Source organism: Populus euphratica, unplaced genomic scaffold (assembly GCF_000495115.2).
Source record: "Populus euphratica unplaced genomic scaffold, PopEup_1.0 scaffold143.1, whole genome shotgun sequence".
Classification (NCBI taxonomy): domain Eukaryota; kingdom Viridiplantae; phylum Streptophyta; class Magnoliopsida; order Malpighiales; family Salicaceae; genus Populus; species Populus euphratica.
Window position 1 is genome coordinate 490,088 of NW_011500029.1, and position 19,006 is coordinate 509,093.

Here is a 19,006-nt window from a genome sequence, read left to right on the forward strand (position 1 = left end):
AAGGGCATGGGCTGAGATTTGGAACTTTGGGTTCCTTTTTTATTGCAATTACTATTGGGCTTCAAATTGAGGCCCAAAATTTTAGCTGCTTGAATTTTATTTTTTATTTTTTATTATTTTTGTAGTGAGAAACTTAAGAATACAAATACTCTTTCCATGTCCATACTCTAAGTCATAAATATTTTTTTATTTTTTTATTATTTAATTATAGGTGAGATGAATATTCAGATATATGTTTATATTGTTTAGTTAATATCTCTATTTGATGCACCTTATAATATTTAACCAAAAATCAAGGCATGTTTATTTATTTTTGTGTTTTAAGAATACTTATAAAAAAATTTGAAATTTTATATTATTTTAAATTGATATTTTTTATTTTTTTCAAATTATTTTAATTTACTGGTGTTAAAAATAATTTTTTAAAAAAAATATTATTTAATGTATTTATGAGTGAAAAACAGTTTAAAAAGTAACTACTACCATAATTCTAAACAAACCCTACCAACATTAATCTTTTTTTTTATTTTTTTTAAATAAAATTTATTATTGTATAATAATAATCATGTCTCATTTTATATTAGTGTTTTCTTCACCTAAAACATATGATTTAAAAAAAATCCATTTTCTTACATTTCATTTTCATTTTATGTTATTTGTAATCTTCTAAGATTGATTCAACATGAGAACTTGTGCTAACTTTGTCTTTTCAACTTTTTTTTTTTCATCTTTTTATATATCAATCTCTTTATATTGGTGTTATCACCAAGTACAACATTATCTTCTTTTAAATTGATTGAAACATGAACAAGAGAAGAATAAGTTGGGGGAGTTGCATTTCTAATATTTTAGAGTTATTTTTTGAATTTTCAATTATTTGTTTAAGTTAGCTCTTCAATTTCTCCAAGCAATATTGAAATATAAAGGTTATTTTTAAAATTTCTTCACATGTGATCTTCACTTCATTGGCCTAATAGTAAATCACTTTGAAATGCATTAATTAAAAAGTTGATAAGTTAAATAAATTTAAATATATGAGTTTTATATAAACAATCTCTTATTTTCATAAATGAAACCACTCTAATTTTATTTTTGTTTTGAGCATGGTACAAACAAAACTTATTAACTGCTAGTTTAATGGTCAACTAACGATGCATTAGAGAACTTAATATATGCTCAAACATAAACTTCTTGTTTTCATTATAATTTTCATGATTTTTTTTTCCAATAAGCCTTACTTTTTCTTTTTCTTTTTCTTTTCATATTCGTGCTAGTGTTAATTCATGCCTCTACAAGGAAAATATCTTTTTCATCTCATAAGTTGCTTGTTCACTGTATCTTTTTAGTCATAAGTGAGTTTTCATATGGATCTTGATTTTCACATAGATTTTGAGATGGCGCAATAGATTGATTAGATAATAAAAGATAGAATTATATCAGAATTTCATCAAAAATTATAAGAATATTTTTACATAAGCTTAGGAATACTTTTTAGAGTATTTTAGAGTATTGATTAGATAATAAAAGATAAAATCATACTAGAACTTCATCAAAAATTATAAGAATATTTTTACTTAAGCTTAGGAATACTTTTTAGAGTAATCTAAAATTTCTTAATGAAACAGATCTAAAGATTAAAAAAAACTAAAAAAAAAAAGGAAGCATAGTTAAAGAATCTAAATTTTTTATAAGCAAATAAGAAAACCTTTAGATGAAATTATCAATTTTGCAAACTTATCTTTTTTAAAAATATATATATATAAAAGATAAAATAAAAGAGGACATGAAACGGGTTAGAGAGAGAGAGAAAATAAAAGGATTTTGGTTGAATTGAGAAAACATAAGAATTGTGTTTCTCTCCATCTCTTATATATATAAAATTGCATTTAGTGTTCCATTAATACTTAAAGAAACCTTCTTTAATTTATGTTTTATAAATGTTTAATAGAAGTTTATATGCACATTTTGAATCTTTATATGATATATATCTCGTCATATTTTACTAATTTAAGCATAAAAAGATCCCTTATACACAAGAAGAGCTATTTTATAGGAGGGTATGCATCAAGTCCAAGATCTAAATTATATTTTCAAGCCCACTCATCACTTAGGAAAAGCTCAAATCCAACCGATGTTTTTTCCTAACTTTTCAATGGTGTTTGTCTATAAAAACATAAATGAAAAGCTAATTCATTTTCAATTTTGTTCTTATTAAAATATTTTTCATGAGTAATGAAACTCTAAGATAGGAGAAAGAAATCAATATCATTACCATAAGAACTCTCATCCCTTCAAGTCTCCAACAACTCACTCACTATATGTAAGTGTTCAATAATATTGTTTTAGCCTTATATAAAAAGCTTTACACTCTTCTATTTTCTCAATACAATATCTAGCTTCATCATATGCACCATATGTATATAGATAACCTCAATTCCATAAAAGAATTAGACAAAATAACAAACAAAGCTAGTGTGACTAGATAAGGTTTCCCTCGTTTTCATAGAGCAAAATATTCACGACATCATCAATCTCCTACTAGAGTAACTAAAAGGAACACTAAAGAGCACATTCATGATCATTTCATATTTCTCGAGCTCTTAATCATACCTCTCACCACCATATTTGTTGATATATTGGCCATCAGGAAAAAAAACTATATACAACACTCACCTCCAATGAAAAGTGGTTCAAATATAAAGAACCCTAATAAGTTATGTTTATTTCATTATAATTATAAGCACAACACTAAAAAATAGCATGCCTTACAAAATGATATTGAAACATTGATTACCAAAGGACACCTACAACAATTTATAAAGAAGGAGAAGATGCAACCTTAATAAATATATATAAAAAAAAGAACAATCCTTATGAAACACAACATGAGATTAAATAATATTTATGAATTGTATCTCTATCTCTTGAACTTTTCAATAAAGCAGTGTTTCCCTAGATCTTTATAACTATTTATTTTTAAAAAAATCACAAATTCTTCGACAAGATTTTCATTATCACACATCTTTAGTAGTATACAAAACACTTATCCATCAAAATACATTCTTAAATACATACACATATCATATTACTTTCCTTTACACTTATCTTATTTTATTATTCTTTGACTGAATCTCCATGTTAACAATAAAAAACTTTTGTTAAACAAGTCATAATGAATATTTTGATTGTCTTAATCAAGGAGGTAAACATCTTAAAAAAAACATCAACAACATTTTTAATATTCATCCCTAGACCTTTAGTGGTCCTTTCTTAACTTGATAAGAAAATATATTTTTTAAATGAATGCAATTTTAAAAACTGGAATAAATAATGATACATAAACAAAAAAAAAACATAATTAAGTGCATTTAGTGCTCCATTAATGCTTGATAAAAGCTCCATCAATTAATTCTTTATTTTTTTCATGAAAGTTTATATGCATATTGCCTATAAATAGGTAATGTGTAGAGTAACAAAAGAAAAAAAAAGACATATTATAACACTTATTTTCTTCATTTACTCTTACATTTACCTCAGCGTCCTTACAATATTTTATACAACTTTTTATACACACACAATTTATCTTCTCATGCGCACATTAGTAGATGATGACACTTGTTCTCTTCATTCACTTGTCTTTTGCTCTTTTTTAGTATCGTTGTGATATTTTTACAAATTACATATCACACACACATGCAATATCTAAACAAGCTTTAAGCCTTTATATGATATATTTTTCTTTGTGTTTTACTAATTTAAGCTTCAAAGGCCCCCTATAACAAGAGGACCTATTTTGCAGGAGAGCATGATAAAGTCCACGACCAAAATTATATTTCTAAGCTTATTTGTCAGTTAAGTAAAGCCCAAATCCAAATGAGGTTTTTCCTGACCTTGTTAATGTTCTAAGATTAAGACAATTATAACACATAAAGGTGGTGAATTAAATGTTTCACTGATATTAATAAAAAATAAAATTAATTCAAATAAACACAATAAATAATAATATAATTAAAGTGCTTAAAATAGATAGATAAGAAAAAGAATTTGCAAACTCATTTTAATATGATTTGACAAGTTTACATCCGCACCTTAAATACTAAACCATACTTGAGTATTGTATTTCTTTACTAGTCCAAGTTTATAAGTACAATAACCACTTAATGAATTTACATTAAATTTTTTACATCATTTGAAGATATTTCATCTTTATGTTTTTTCAACACTTGATAAATCCACATCAAGATTTTTTTCACTTGAAAATATGCCCTTTTTAAGACTTTTTCTTGGTGAAGTTACCTCACTAATACTAACAATTTATACCTGACTCTTAGTGATTATTTTTATCACAAATAACTCTCTCCATATAATGGATAGTTCAATTAAAAGTTCTAATATCTCTTAAGATAACATTTAAATGATTTGAAAGTGTTTAAGTGTAATGCAAATAAAATTAAATAATTTTGTACTAGAACTTGAAGGTTTTATTAACACTAATTAGAGTATAATCAAGGGTTGATGAACTTAGAGTGTTTTTGCACTTAGTATATAGGTTTGAATTCTCTTTTTAATTTTACAATTAGACAAGCTATATATATATATATATTAGCAAAAAGTAGTTGTTTATAACCATTATAGCCCCATTCATGGATGAAACGTTCAACCACTTCAAATTGGTCAAGCCGATCAGTTGACTAGTTCCTATAGAATTTCTAAGTGTTTATCACAAATGAACAAACGGTTGACCGATTCATTTAATCAAGCTAAATGATCGACCAATTCATGAAAAATTTCAAATTCATTAATTTTAACCTAAATGAATTCTTAAAATCATCTATCAAGTTTTTACCAGTATGCATAGCAAATTGTGTGTATTCATTTTAATATGTTATATTAAGATGATATATATATATATATATATAAAACACTAAAATGAACACTTAGTTTTAAGTTTTCAATATGCTTTATTCTCATACCTCTTCTTGATTTCTTCATGAAATTCTTAATGCTTGTTAATATAATAGTTATATAAACATGATTAAAACTTATTTTTAACCAACCATATTATTAGTACAAATTTTATCTTATTTATATCATCAAAATACATATAAAAACATAAATACGTGATCTAAAGGTCAACACTTGTTACTAGCTAAAATAAAATATGTGTATTTTTATCTTTTCATTAGAATTCAAAGTCAATTTTAACTCAATATGTAAATATAATTTTTTAATGTTAAAGAGAAAGTGTTATTGCAATAAAAATATAAAAGATTTTAAATAATTTTCCAGCGGTAAGAAGATGATTTCAAGTTGTAACTAGTAAAACTTAAAAACTATAATTAAGTTAATAGAATAAGGGTGAGTAAAAAATTGAAAAACCAAGAAAACAAAAAAATAACAAAAAAACCGAATCATGAAAAAAACCGGCTAATTTAGTTTTATAAGTCTGAAATCGAAAAAACCAAACTGAAGTAAACCAAACCCAAACTAAAAAAAAAAAGGAAACAAACCAAGTCAAGCTAAAAAACCGAGCCAAACCGCTTTGAATAGATTTTTGTTTTAAAAATCGAATTGAAATCGGTCGGTTTGAACTGGTTTTGGTTTTCTAAAAAATCCAAATTTATTACTCTTTTTAATAAAAACCAAACCGAACTAAATCGAAAATAATCACCCCTAAAATAAAATGTGAGAAATGCAATAGCCTTGCTTATAGATTTTACCTTACATGAAATCAATCAATGTAGAAGAAGGAGATAGTTTCACGGAATTTGGACATCGGTAGATTAGTCTAAATGGCCTTGTAATGAGCATTTAATGCATGGTTGAAATGACTATGTATATGCGGTTTTTTCTTTCTTTCCTTTCATAACTTAGAAAATTTTGATTTCAAAATCAGGCATTCTTGACCCCAAAAAAAAAGAAGTAAACTATTGCATGTGAATGCATACAAAAATAAAAATGAAGCTTCAAAGAACTATTTGGAGAAATTTCACCTTTTTTTTTCTCTTTGTGCGATCAATGTAATCGTTGTGGGCATATGGTAGGGATATAATTAAATTTCTCAGAAAGAATAAGGACGAGCTTAAAACTTGGCATTGCGTCACCGCATTATCTTCTTACAATTATTTTATTTGCTTTTTTAGCCTTTTATCAACAAGGCCACCACACCCTAACGCCGTTTGCAACTTGTGATCTATTCTATTGGCGAAAGCAACGGCTACCTACCGTTTACTCATTCCAACACGGCAAGACGCCGGAAAAGAAAGATCTAAACTAATAATCGTTCACACTGCGTGCACGACACTCCCTCAATTATTTAATTCTTGTTTTTATCGTGATTTTTAAATATAGTTCAGAAATTAATCCGGTTTAAAATCTGAGTATTGAGTTTTAATTAGATCAAGGTTAATTTTAATTTTTTAAAATATTAAAATATTTTTGTTTTAATAAAAAAATTAATGAATTTCAATCGATTTTTTAACTAAATCTTGTTTAGCTGCCAGATTAACCCTTCAAATTAATTAAGTCACTCTAGATTTTTATTTTTTTTTATTTTTTTAAATTCAGTCTAGTTTTAGTTTTAGATGAACATATCAAATTAAATTTTAAAATTATAATTATTTATACTCAAATTAGACAAATCTCCTAAATTAAATAACACTAGAAATCTCAACTTAGGTGTAATAATTTTTTTTAAAATAAATCTAGATTAATATTATAAAAAAATAATAATCATAATTAATTCAATAATAATGGATTAAAAACACTACTACTTGTAATTAAACAAAATGAACATTGTGAATTCTAAAATAAATTGTACTAAATTGAGTATTAAATAAAATTTATAAGAGAATTAAAAAAACCATGCTTTATGTTAAAAAAATATAAACAATTACTAAATTTCTTTCTTATAGATAAATAATTTTTACTTAATAAAAAAATTATGAAAATATAATTTTTCATATTTGATTAAAACTTAGAATTATATAGATAAATAATTTTCTATATTTTTTATTTAAGTGTTTAATTTAATAACTACAAATCAAGTAATAAACTGGTAAGAAAAATAGAAAATTAGAATAAAAAAGGAGAAAAAAATGGAAAATGTGAGAAAAAAAATTAATAGATAAATGCAGGAGTTTTTGCTTCAATGACTCGTCGGATACAGAAGGAATTGATTTTAGCAATGCATAAATTGGGCATAAAATAATTTGTTTTTAAAAAAGTTCATTACTTGTGATTCTCCGCTTTACATATATGATAGTAGCGCGTAAACACGCGTACTGGAAGAGCGTGGTACTTTCACCTCGGTTTCCTTAACAATATCCGGCTCCACTAGAGCTACCTAGAAATGAGAATTGATGAAAAAAAGGGAAAAAAATAAACCCGAGTCTTCGGCAAAAATTATCCAAATACGTGGCGTGTTTCAATTGGTTATTCTGATAGGGCATTCCGGTAATTTCATCACCGAATTTCTACTATATAGGAAGTCGGTCTGCTAACCCTCTTCTCCACACATTTCTGATATTTTCTTCCCTATCAAAGCATTCAACTCTTTCAAGGTATGCCTCTTCGTCTCCATTTCTTGTTTTTCATATGTTTGTGTGTGAGTGTCTATATATGTATATATATTAATTTATTGATGCTTAATTCTTGAGATCTGTTAGTTTCTTTATGGATCAATCCCTTCCTGAAAAGTTGATTGATTAATAACTAGCGATCTGTTTGATGTTTTGATGTTTTATTGATCTTGTTGTTCAGATCTTGATTGGTCCTCGTTTGCTAGGGCCTTATAAGATTTGATTAATGAATATAAATCATGTATTTTTTCTTTTAATTTTGATGCTAATTTGTTGAAGGAGATGAATTCTTTTATGATTTTTTTCAGCTTGGATCCATTGATTTTTAATTCTTTAGCTTACTTTTAGATGATTTGTAGATATAATATTGTGAAATCTATTTTGATGCTACCGATCGGGCAAAAGTATCTTTTTTTTTTTTCATATTGAATTGGTTGATTGAAACTTTTTTCATATATATTTTGTTGAGTTTCTGTCTGATTTGTGGGGTACAAGCATAAATCATACGATGTATCTGATCTTTTTTTTTGTTTTGTTTTTTTTGTGTTCAGATGCAAATCTTCGTCAAGACTCTCACTGGCAAGACCATCACCCTTGAGGTGGAAAGCTCTGACACTATTGATAATGTAAAGGCCAAGATCCAGGACAAGGAGGGGATCCCACCAGACCAGCAGAGGCTCATTTTTGCTGGCAAGCAACTTGAGGATGGCCGTACCCTTGCTGACTACAACATTCAGAAGGAGTCTACCCTTCATTTGGTGCTCCGATTGAGAGGTGGCATGCAGATCTTTGTTAAGACCCTTACTGGCAAGACAATCACCTTGGAGGTGGAGAGTTCTGACACCATCGACAATGTGAAGGCCAAGATCCAGGACAAGGAGGGCATCCCCCCAGACCAGCAGAGGCTGATATTTGCCGGCAAGCAGCTTGAGGATGGTCGCACCCTTGCTGACTACAACATCCAGAAGGAATCCACTCTCCACTTGGTGCTCCGTTTGAGGGGAGGCATGCAGATCTTTGTGAAGACCCTCACTGGCAAGACCATTACCCTTGAGGTGGAGAGCTCTGACACCATTGATAACGTGAAAGCTAAGATCCAAGACAAGGAGGGTATCCCGCCAGACCAGCAGAGACTCATCTTTGCCGGCAAGCAGCTTGAGGATGGCCGTACGCTTGCAGATTATAACATCCAGAAGGAGTCCACCCTCCATTTGGTCCTTCGTCTTCGTGGTGGTATGCAGATCTTTGTGAAGACCCTCACAGGAAAGACCATCACCTTGGAGGTGGAGAGCTCTGATACTATTGACAATGTGAAAGCCAAGATCCAAGACAAGGAAGGCATCCCCCCAGACCAGCAGAGGTTGATTTTTGCTGGGAAGCAGCTTGAAGATGGGAGGACTCTTGCTGACTACAACATTCAGAAGGAGTCAACCCTTCACTTGGTGCTGCGTCTCCGTGGAGGAATGCAAATTTTTGTCAAGACTTTGACTGGAAAGACCATCACTCTGGAGGTCGAGAGCTCAGACACCATTGACAACGTGAAGGCCAAGATCCAGGACAAGGAAGGTATTCCCCCAGACCAACAAAGGTTGATCTTTGCTGGAAAGCAGTTGGAAGATGGGCGCACCCTGGCAGACTACAATATCCAGAAGGAGTCCACACTTCACCTTGTCCTTCGTCTCCGTGGTGGTTTTTAAGATGGCTGTTCATGTTGTCCAAGATAATGTCTTGGTTTATATGCTATAACTCTGGATTATGGTTCTCGTGTGTCTTAAGTAGCCATCTTTGAATGGCTGCTTAAAATAATTTGTTGTGCTCTGTTTAATACCCTGTTCTTGTCCACCTAGGGTACTGTTTGGAGTGGCTGTTAATGACCATTCTATTGCAAGCTTTAATTTCTATGCAAATAATTATTTTTATGCAATAAATGCTCCTTTTGTTGTGCATGATTTCCGTAGTTTCATCAGGGGGATTTTTGTGTGTTGTGTTTTGACATAGGTTTGGTGACCTGGTTGATACTTGCACGCGATACAAGAATGCATATTCTGCCAAGAAATATGCTTCGTCGTTTGGTTTTGGACGTGGGTCATGATCCACAGGGCCTCTCGTTTGTAACCTTTGATGTCTAGCCGCGGTGTTTGTGCTTGCTGTTTGGTATTATGATTTGAAAAAAATAATTTAGAAAAAATCATAATTTGAATGATAAAATATATATTTGATTGAAATTATATTTGAAATTAATGATTGTATTGTGATTTGAAAAACATAATTTAGAAAAAATCATAGTTTGAATGATAAAATATATATTTGATTGAAATTATATTTGAAATTAATGATGAATAAAAAATGTAGTTTAAAAGTGTTTGGTCAAAATTATATTTAAAAATGATTTTAAAAATAAAATAATTAAAAAATACATATATTAATTTTATAGTTTTTTAAGTAAAAAATTATAAATTAGATTAATACAGTTTTTGATTATCTTCTATGTTTTGATAGAATTTTTCATATAAAATGATAGCAAATAAAGAGTTAAATATGTGTTATTGCAAAGTACGAAGATGGGTGAGTCCTAGTAGAAAGAGAAACAAGGTTTTGCTAGAATCTGGTAATTAATTGATATCATTGTTCATCAAAGATGTGATTTTTGAATCATAAAGAAAGATGAGTGAATATTTTAGACAGATGTAATGAGAAAAACTTTTAAGAGGTGTGTGCGGTACTGTAAATAGATTAATGGTAGAAAATGATGGTTATTTTAAAGGTTTTTTTTTTTGTAATAATTATTTCTCTCTTAGTAATAATGTTTTAGTAGTTTCTGTGATTGTAGTTTGAAAAAATTATTTTATAAAAAATATTGTTATTTGAAATTAATTTGATATTTATATATATTTAGTTAACTATAGTTGAAATTGAGATTAAATAAAAAATAATTTGACGTGTTTGATTAAGAAAACTATTGAAATTGAGGTTATAAAATAATTTTAAAAAATATATATTAATATTAATAGTTTTTAATTTAAATATAATAGATTTAACTATTGTTATTATATTATGAAATAAATAATAAATATAATAGATTTAACTATTGCTATTATATCATGAAATAAATAATACTTTATAAAAAATATTTTTTAGTGTTTCATTAAATTATTTACAAATTAAAATTGCAATCGTGTTCCATTAAAATATTTACAAATTGAAATTGCAATCAAATTCTACAAATGTTATGTATATTTTATATAATGTTATTGAATAATATTAAATACTAGTTTTTCAAATAAAAGACAATTAAAAAATAAAAAATATTTTTTATTTTATTGGATCGGACCCGGTTCAATGCATTTTGAGTTTTGGACCAGATTTAGTCCGAGCAGGACAGTGGAGTATGGTTCAGCGTTTTTCCACGCAAGAAGCAGCTCCTAGCTGCTTTCCTTTCCCTTGCATTTCAAATGCAAAATCCTGTGTGACTTATGAACAATAATTTATATTTTTTTAATTATTAAACAGGTTGCATCTGTATTTTAAACAAAACACAGACTCAATATCTAATTTTATAGTCTCTACCCCTTCCTTGCAAGTAACATGTATGTTGAGGAATTAGTTTGGACTAATTTGTTTACGAACTATACAACAAGTATATGTTAACTACATGTGAAGTGTGTTTTGTTTTGTGATGGGATGCTTTTCCAACATGATTAAATTGATTTACACCCGAGAATCACGTATTTGCTCAATAGTTGGATGTTCTGTCTCCTTTAAAGGCATGCATTTACGGATTTTAATTTTCAGATCAAGAAATTCAATTTCTACAACCTTCATGATGATTAAAATGTTGGAAAATTTGGTTGAGAATATGGTTAATGGGATGTTCAAAAGGGTCCATTTACTTTAAGGGTGAAGAATTTGGTCAAATTTATTCTATAATATAAACTATTTAACATGAAACATTAACTTATCTTAAATAAAATACAAGTGAATAAGAATTTAATCTCAAAATATTTTTTATTTGTATAATTTAATGGAATCCAAAATCCTCTAAAAACACTCTATTTTAGATAGAAAAGAAACATATTTTTCTTAGTGTTTATGAAGTGTAAAGTTGAAAAGTTAAAATTGAACAAAAAAACCTAAGCTTTTAAAGGATAGGGCTCTTAAACAAAGTGAGTTATAGGCTTAAACCAAAGCTCTAGGATATGTGATGAGTTAATATTGAAAAAATACTTGATAATTTTTTTAAAAGTGACAAGAAAAGGCAAGGAAAAAGACTAATTAAAATATTCATGAACAATTGAAAACTTCATGTATATCATAACTAAACAAAACTTAATATAACTTACTTGATAAGCAAACTAAGTAGATTTACCTGTGATTCAAGTTGAATAATTGAAAAGCACTACAAATAAAGGATGTTTGTTTACACGGTAGCTTTAACTTTTAAAGCAAATAACTTAAAAAACATGTTTGGTAATCTAGAAACTCAATTTACTATTTGTGGGGGACCCATATATTTTATGTTGAAATCGCTGGTTTAGACAAAGCAGCTGAGAGCTATTTCTTCATTCTGTCGTATCTATGCCAAGTGAATAATTCATCTGGGCAATGTTCACTCTGTTGACTTCAAGAAGTGAACAATGTGCTAGTAAATTAATTTACTTAGCATTGTTCTTGAGAACAATATCTCTAATATTCATTGGATCGTGTTTGATTTGGTAAACTTTTTTTATTTTTTTAAATTATGTTTTACTCAAAAAATTATTCAATAACATTATATGAACTAGAAAGACATCACATGATGATGTATCATTTATGGAATTTAATTGCAATTTTAATTTTATTTTTGATGATATTTTATCTAATTTTTTTGCCGCTCAAAAAATCATAGAAATTATAGTCATTTTCAGATGAATTTCATATGTGATAAAATTGTAAATAAGTTAATGGATTAAAAAAAATATTTGATATAAAGTATTATTTATTTAATGATATAATAGTGGTAGTTAAATTTACAATATTTAAATTAAAAACCATCAATATGAATATATATATTTTTTAGTTATTTTATAATTTCAATTTAAAAAACATGTTTAACCAAACATATTAAATTACTTTTTATTCAACCTCAATTTCAACCAACACATATATAAATATCAAACCAACTTCAACTAAAAATATATTTTATACAACAACTTTTTTCAAACCACAATACAAAAGTTACCACAATACCAAACATACTTAAATTAATGAAATATTTGAGGTACACCTTAAACTACACTATAACACTATATTGGTTGGTTACTCGACAATGCTTGAAAAGTATAATGATGTCAATTAGATATTTGACATTAAGAAATTGAAATTTACAAGTGAATATGTTTTCACATTTGATGAAGTCACTGTGTCATAGAAATTCTCTAAATAAATATGTTGCAAGATCCGTGATAGAATTGAAGGTTATTGCTTTTAGTAAAATTGAAGAAAAAGCTAAATAATTTTAAAATTTCATAAAGGACATTCAATGTTAGTCAAATCAATGCTAGATATGTATGTCCATTGTTATAGTTTGTCAACAATAAAAAGAGCACAAAATAACATGTATAATGATAAATTTAAAAATATATATTTTGGATATAATATTATTGAATACTTTGCTTTTGAATGAAATTATTTTCATTGACTATGTAAAATAAAATAAAAAATATTAGAAATTCGCTAACAAAGTTTTATCGAGAGAATTTATGTATAGTTTCTCGAGGAGAGTGAATTTAGAATCTTTAAAAATAAAATAATATAAGAATAATAACTATAGCTAGTTGATTGAAGATACCAAAGTTCAAATAAAAACCCAAATCATATAATTTTCTTGAAATGATTATCATTTTCTTCACAATGTTTTTCTTTTTCTTTTTCTTTTTAAATATAATCATATTGATGGAAGGGAAACTTAATAATTTTAAAAATATAATATTATTTAAAAATAAAGTTGTTGATGCGTACCATATACACTTCAACATATCGACTGCTTTTGAGCTTTTCAGGCAGTACATGGAGTGTCTAAAGTTATTGATACGTACTGTAGACACTTCAATACATTAACTATTTTTGCACCATGAAAAGCCTTCAAGAGGAAATGGTGGCTTCCAAAGCCATGTTGAAATCATCCTGACTCCATCCAACCCTACTCAACGTGTGAGGAAGATGAGGCTCTAGTTCGAAGTTGATGGTTTTTTTTTGTTTTAACTCCTTGATTTTTATATTTGTCTCTATAAATTTTTAAAATAGTTTTTCAATTAATTTTTTCATCATATTTAATTCATATTTTTTTTATTACCATATTTTTAATTAAAGTAGTTTATAAAATTATTTTTTTCAATTGTATCTTTCAATTTTTTTATACCAAATTTGATTTTTATTTTTTAATTTAAATTAATTTTTATAGTTAGATTTTTTTATTGATTTCTTCATATTTTTATTTTTTTTACCAAATTTAATTTTGATTATTTTAATTTTTTTACTTAAATAATTTTTAATTTTATTATTTAATATCTATTTAGCTAATCCATCCAAAATATTTGACCACGATTTGCAGGAGACGAGGCTTGTGCTAGGAATCCAAAAACATGTGCCTTCCAATAATCTATACATGGGATGACGAATGATTTGCAAGAAATTTGATTTCATTTGCCTTTGACTGATTTATGGATGGAAATAGAATAACAAAATTCACTGCAACTGTACAACTTGCTAATTTTGGGACATGTTTTTTTTTTTTAATTATTATTGAAACTATGATAATTTTTATTTAAAAAAACCTTGATTCTAGTAAAAAAGAAATGCTTTTGTGAAATATAAGAATATATAAAAGAATCTTTTTATGAAAAATACATTTTTCATTTGAGATATAAATTAATAAAATTATTATGAATATTTTTCTTGGTTATTGTAAAATTAAATAGAAATAGTTATCAACATGTTGACACTTTCAAAAAAATAATAATGTAATAATTTTTTTTATAAAATTATTAAAATAATAATTTTTTATTTTTAATGTATTAAAACTTTAAAATAATACTTAAAAAAATAATTTAATATTTTTAATAGTAAAAGCCCAAAGAAACAAACAAGCGGTCCTAAACTCTTAATTCACCAACGGTGTCGTTCGGTAAGAACAAACGCTTTTCTATGAAATTTCTTAACTCACTCCCTCCAGCTACGGAATCTTCTTTAATCCCAAGATCCACCCGCCATGTGTTCATTCTATTAAAATCCTGCGACGGAAAATACCAATCACAACGCGTGTCCATGCACCCACCACTCTTGAGAGTAGAACTTATATTAACCGACCCAACCCTAAAAATGTAAATTCGAAAACCAACACGCTCTCGCTTGTTCTCGCGATATATTTTCTAGAGCTCGGCTTTCTTCGCAACCAAACAGCCTGTTATCTTGACGTAGCTTCGCTTGAAATCAATCAACCATTCTCTCACATCGAAACCCTAGTCACCGGATCAAGTAATTTCTCTTTGTTCTAATTAGTTGATTTCATCTTCTTTTTATGCTATTTTTCAGCTTAGTTATTAATTTCCCGCGTTAATTCTGTGAATCTTGTTTAAAAAGATCAGATCTTTGCGAGTTGATTGCAAGCTATAATCTCTCTCTTGATAGATGGCATTTTTATTGGTTTCTTGATTGATGGGTTCTTCTTTTCTTCATTTTTTGAAGTTTGTTTTTTTGTGTCTGCTGTCTGATTAGCTTATTGGCTTGTGGGAGTGATCATATCTCTATGTTCAATTAGGCAGTTAAGATCTGTATTTTTGTTGAATAAAGCAAGCTCCTTTGTTTTACATCAAGTTTGTGTTTGTGTTTTTGTTTGTTTGTTAATGAGTTTGTGTTTGGAATATGGATGCGATTAGTAATAATTTATGACATGTTCTATTTAGAGTTTTGGTAGCTCCTATTGTTCTGTTTGGTGACAAGCAACTTATTAATCTAGGATCTTGATTTTTGATGTGGTTGCCAACTTTGTTATGTGAGTTTTCTCTATCATGATCGATTAGTTCATAAACGGCCTTACCTGCTTGCCCCAGTGTGAGCAGGAAGTAATTTATTGTTCCATTTATTTCTTGTTTATTTAGGTGATTTCCTTTTTTTATGGTGAAAATAGAGCGACTTGTTTTTGTCTCCTAAGAAATATGCTGTGGTTTTGGAAAGGATAAAAAAAAAAAAATTTCCTAGCAAAGTTAGTCCTATCCTCGAGTTTTTAATAGCTTTTCAGTCCCTGTTAATATGGAGTTATTTCTATTCAGGTCTGAGCTTTTAGGTTGTTGGGCTTCCTTGAAGAGTAAAGGTTTTATGTCTGATCTCGACATCCAAACTCCCACTGCCTTTGGTAAACTAGCTTTTTTACTCATCTTAAATTTTGTTGCTAGTATGCTCATGAATTGTGTTGTACTGATACTTGTATTGTTCTGAGATGTGCCAAAACCTTCTACTCTATCTACACCTAGATCTTTTTACTCATCTTAAATTTTGTCGCTAGTATGCTCACGAATTGTGTTGTACTGATACTGGTATTGTTCTGAGATGTGACAAAACCTTCTACTCTATCTACACCTAGATGTCTGACAATTATGTGGTTTGCCATGGTAGATCCTTTTGCTGATGCAAATGCTGAGGACTCAGGTGCTGGGGCAAAAGAGTATGTGCACATTCGTACACAGCAACGCAATGGTAGAAAAAGCTTGACAACTGTGCAAGGTTTGAAAAAAGAATTCAGCTATAACAAGATACTCAAGGACCTCAAGAAAGAATTCTGCTGTAATGGTACAGTGGTGCAGGACCTTGAATTAGGCCAGGTATGTGTGTTTCAGCATAGCATTTAAAATAGCCTTTGAATGTTTAGTCTCTCGCCGCTTATGTGATTGTTCTATACAGGTTATTCAACTTCAAGGTGACCAGCGCAAGAATGTCTCTACCTTTCTTGTTCAGGTAATTTTCATTCCTTGTGCGAGCTGAGGAGATTAACAATCAATTTTTCTCATTTGGGTTGTCTCCAAATACTGATATTTAGGTGGATCCAAATTTTAATTTTGTTTTGTTTGGTCAGGCTGGCATTGTGAAGAAGGAGAATATTAAAATTCATGGTTTCTAAGCTGTTGCAGTAAATTTAAAACTCCACACTGTGCTCTCCCCGCTATTATCAAGAACTTTAGAGATATCGAAGCTATTATTATTATCTTTCCTATGTTTGGTTGTATGACATATGCATCATTTGTTTCTGGTGTTGTCCAGATATCTGGTCTCTATATTGTGGGATGATAATGGAATACTTCACAGTTTGTATTTGTGTATTAAATAGCTATTGCTCTCTCGAGTCGAACTATAAATTATCGATATAATGTTGGGGTGTTCCTGGTTAATGCTTTTTTAAGTGGGTGTTGGCGGCTTGGCGCCATATATGTTTTTTAAAAGTATATTTTTAGTATTAGCACAGAAAAAAAGAATTCAAGGCAAATCGATTTTTGAAACTCACCCAGTTGGTAATTTATTACCAAACTGGCACAAAATGACAGGAAATTCAGCAGGTGGCCCATTGCCATCCTCACAACAGAGAACAGAGACAATAAATGCTAGTTTATTTTTTTTCCCTGAACAGTGTCTGCAGCGAACAAGCACTCCATAGCGATCCAAAGCACGCCAGGAAATACGGATCCTATTCATATTTAGCGGGTGCTCTTCTATTGTTTTTCCTATTTAGTTAAAGCACCTCTTGAAGTTTGCTTAACGAGCAAAGGTTGGACAGGCTTCCATTGTGCCTTGTTATGCCTAATGGATTCGTCTCTGCATGATCTAACTTTGGGGATTCCTCTCAAATGTTGAACAGTTTGTCTGGATCCCAACGTTGTTGGTAGCATGTAGTGTTCATCTGTTCAGTTTGTTCTTTATACAAATAACAAAAGCTCCTTCTAAAGAACTCCAAAAAATCATTATGATCGATGATAATATTCCAAAAGCATAATGAAAAAGCTATCTCCTTCTATAAGCCTTCCGAAGTCACAGTGAGCTCGTCACAGGAAACATCACAAAAGATACAAGAATATTGTCCATAATGAGTACAAAATAACATGTAACAATTTTTGTTTTTACATGTATATATTTAAAGGTAGGTATCTTATCAAATCATAAAAAGAAATTAGATAGAAAATGAGTTTTTTATGATTGTGTTCTAGCATATATATATATATGCGCTTAAATTAGCAAGTACAAGAGGAGTATAGTATATTTGGAGTTAAATGTATATAAATAGTCTGTTTAGGATTTGTATGGCCTTGAATTTGCATGAGCTTGACTTGACTATGTATAGCTCTGGCTTTTTATGCGCAATGATAAACTTGAATTTTTTTTACTTAGTAATTAAGTTTATTTATACATCTAAGTCCCTGAACTTACTTTATAGTGAAGGAAAACCAGCCTATCAAATTCCCTTAACTTACTTTATAAAGAAGGAAAACTAGCATATCATTGATACTCACCATTGATCGTAGAGCTGGTAATCAATTGGAGGAGAAAATGATGCTTGTTGGTGCTACATAATGCTTATTGTATAGAAAAATATCTAGTCATGCTAGTGCACTGTGTGTTATAAAATAATATAGAAAGTAATATAAGATGTTGATGACAATATTTTTCGAGAAAATTAAGTCTTGATTAGTTGTTGTGTCATGTATGTTATTGATAAAAATGCTAATAATATTATTTTTCTACTTTGCATTGAAAAGTTGTATATACATAGAATAAATTATATATATGAAAAATTTATGGATATGACTCTTATAAATTCAAAATGTGAAAAGAAATGTGCTAAGATAAAATTATACAAACCAAAATAAATCAAAATAAAATATTATTAAGAATACTATATTTGTAGCTATTTAAGCCATGCTTAAATGATAAGAAATTTTAATCATTTAGGCCAGGAATAAATAGCCAACATGGAAATGCATCCCTTTCATTTGAAAAATGCATGGGTTACATTTTAGTTAACACCTCTTGAGGAATATTTTTTATGTACTATTATTAAAAGAAGTTAAAAAGGCTTGGTAATGTATATGAATTGTGAATCAAAATTTATTATATTATGAATTGATATAGTGTATTGATATTTTTGCCCTTTATAATATAAGCCAAAGAAATGTAATCTGGGAGGGAATCAATATAGATTGATTGTTTTATTTTTGTTTTATTTTTTTGTTGCACAGTAAAATTACTAACTTACCATTGAAATCAATCTATATTAGAAGCAAATCAATCTTTAAACAAATACAAATATTATAAAAAAATAAAAAATTAATGGCATATGCTTTGCATGCTCTAGAGAGTGAACATTATCTGCACCATTTGGATGACCCATCTAACTACTAAAAATA

At 28.6% G+C, this 19,006-nt stretch overlaps 2 protein-coding genes across 2 annotated transcripts; both read left to right on the forward strand.

Moving 5' to 3' along the window:
* Positions 1–7,473: 7,473 nt before the first annotated feature.
* Positions 7,474–9,526, forward strand: LOC105142396 (polyubiquitin). Its single transcript, XM_011049998.1, has 2 exons — positions 7,474–7,562; positions 8,132–9,526. Exon 2 carries the CDS (start codon positions 8,132–8,134, stop codon positions 9,275–9,277), a length of 1,146 nt encoding a protein of 381 aa, XP_011048300.1. The 5' UTR covers positions 7,474–7,562; the 3' UTR covers positions 9,278–9,526.
* A 5,444-nt stretch (positions 9,527–14,970) lies between these two features.
* Positions 14,971–16,999, forward strand: LOC105142397 (protein translation factor SUI1 homolog 2). The gene is made up of 5 exons (XM_011049999.1): positions 14,971–15,092; positions 15,887–15,969; positions 16,230–16,435; positions 16,515–16,568; positions 16,687–16,999. The coding sequence occupies exons 2-5, from the start codon at positions 15,933–15,935 to the stop codon at positions 16,729–16,731; spliced, it is 342 nt and encodes a 113-aa protein (XP_011048301.1). The 5' UTR covers positions 14,971–15,092; positions 15,887–15,932; the 3' UTR covers positions 16,732–16,999.
* The last annotated feature ends 2,007 nt before the right edge of the window (positions 17,000–19,006 follow it).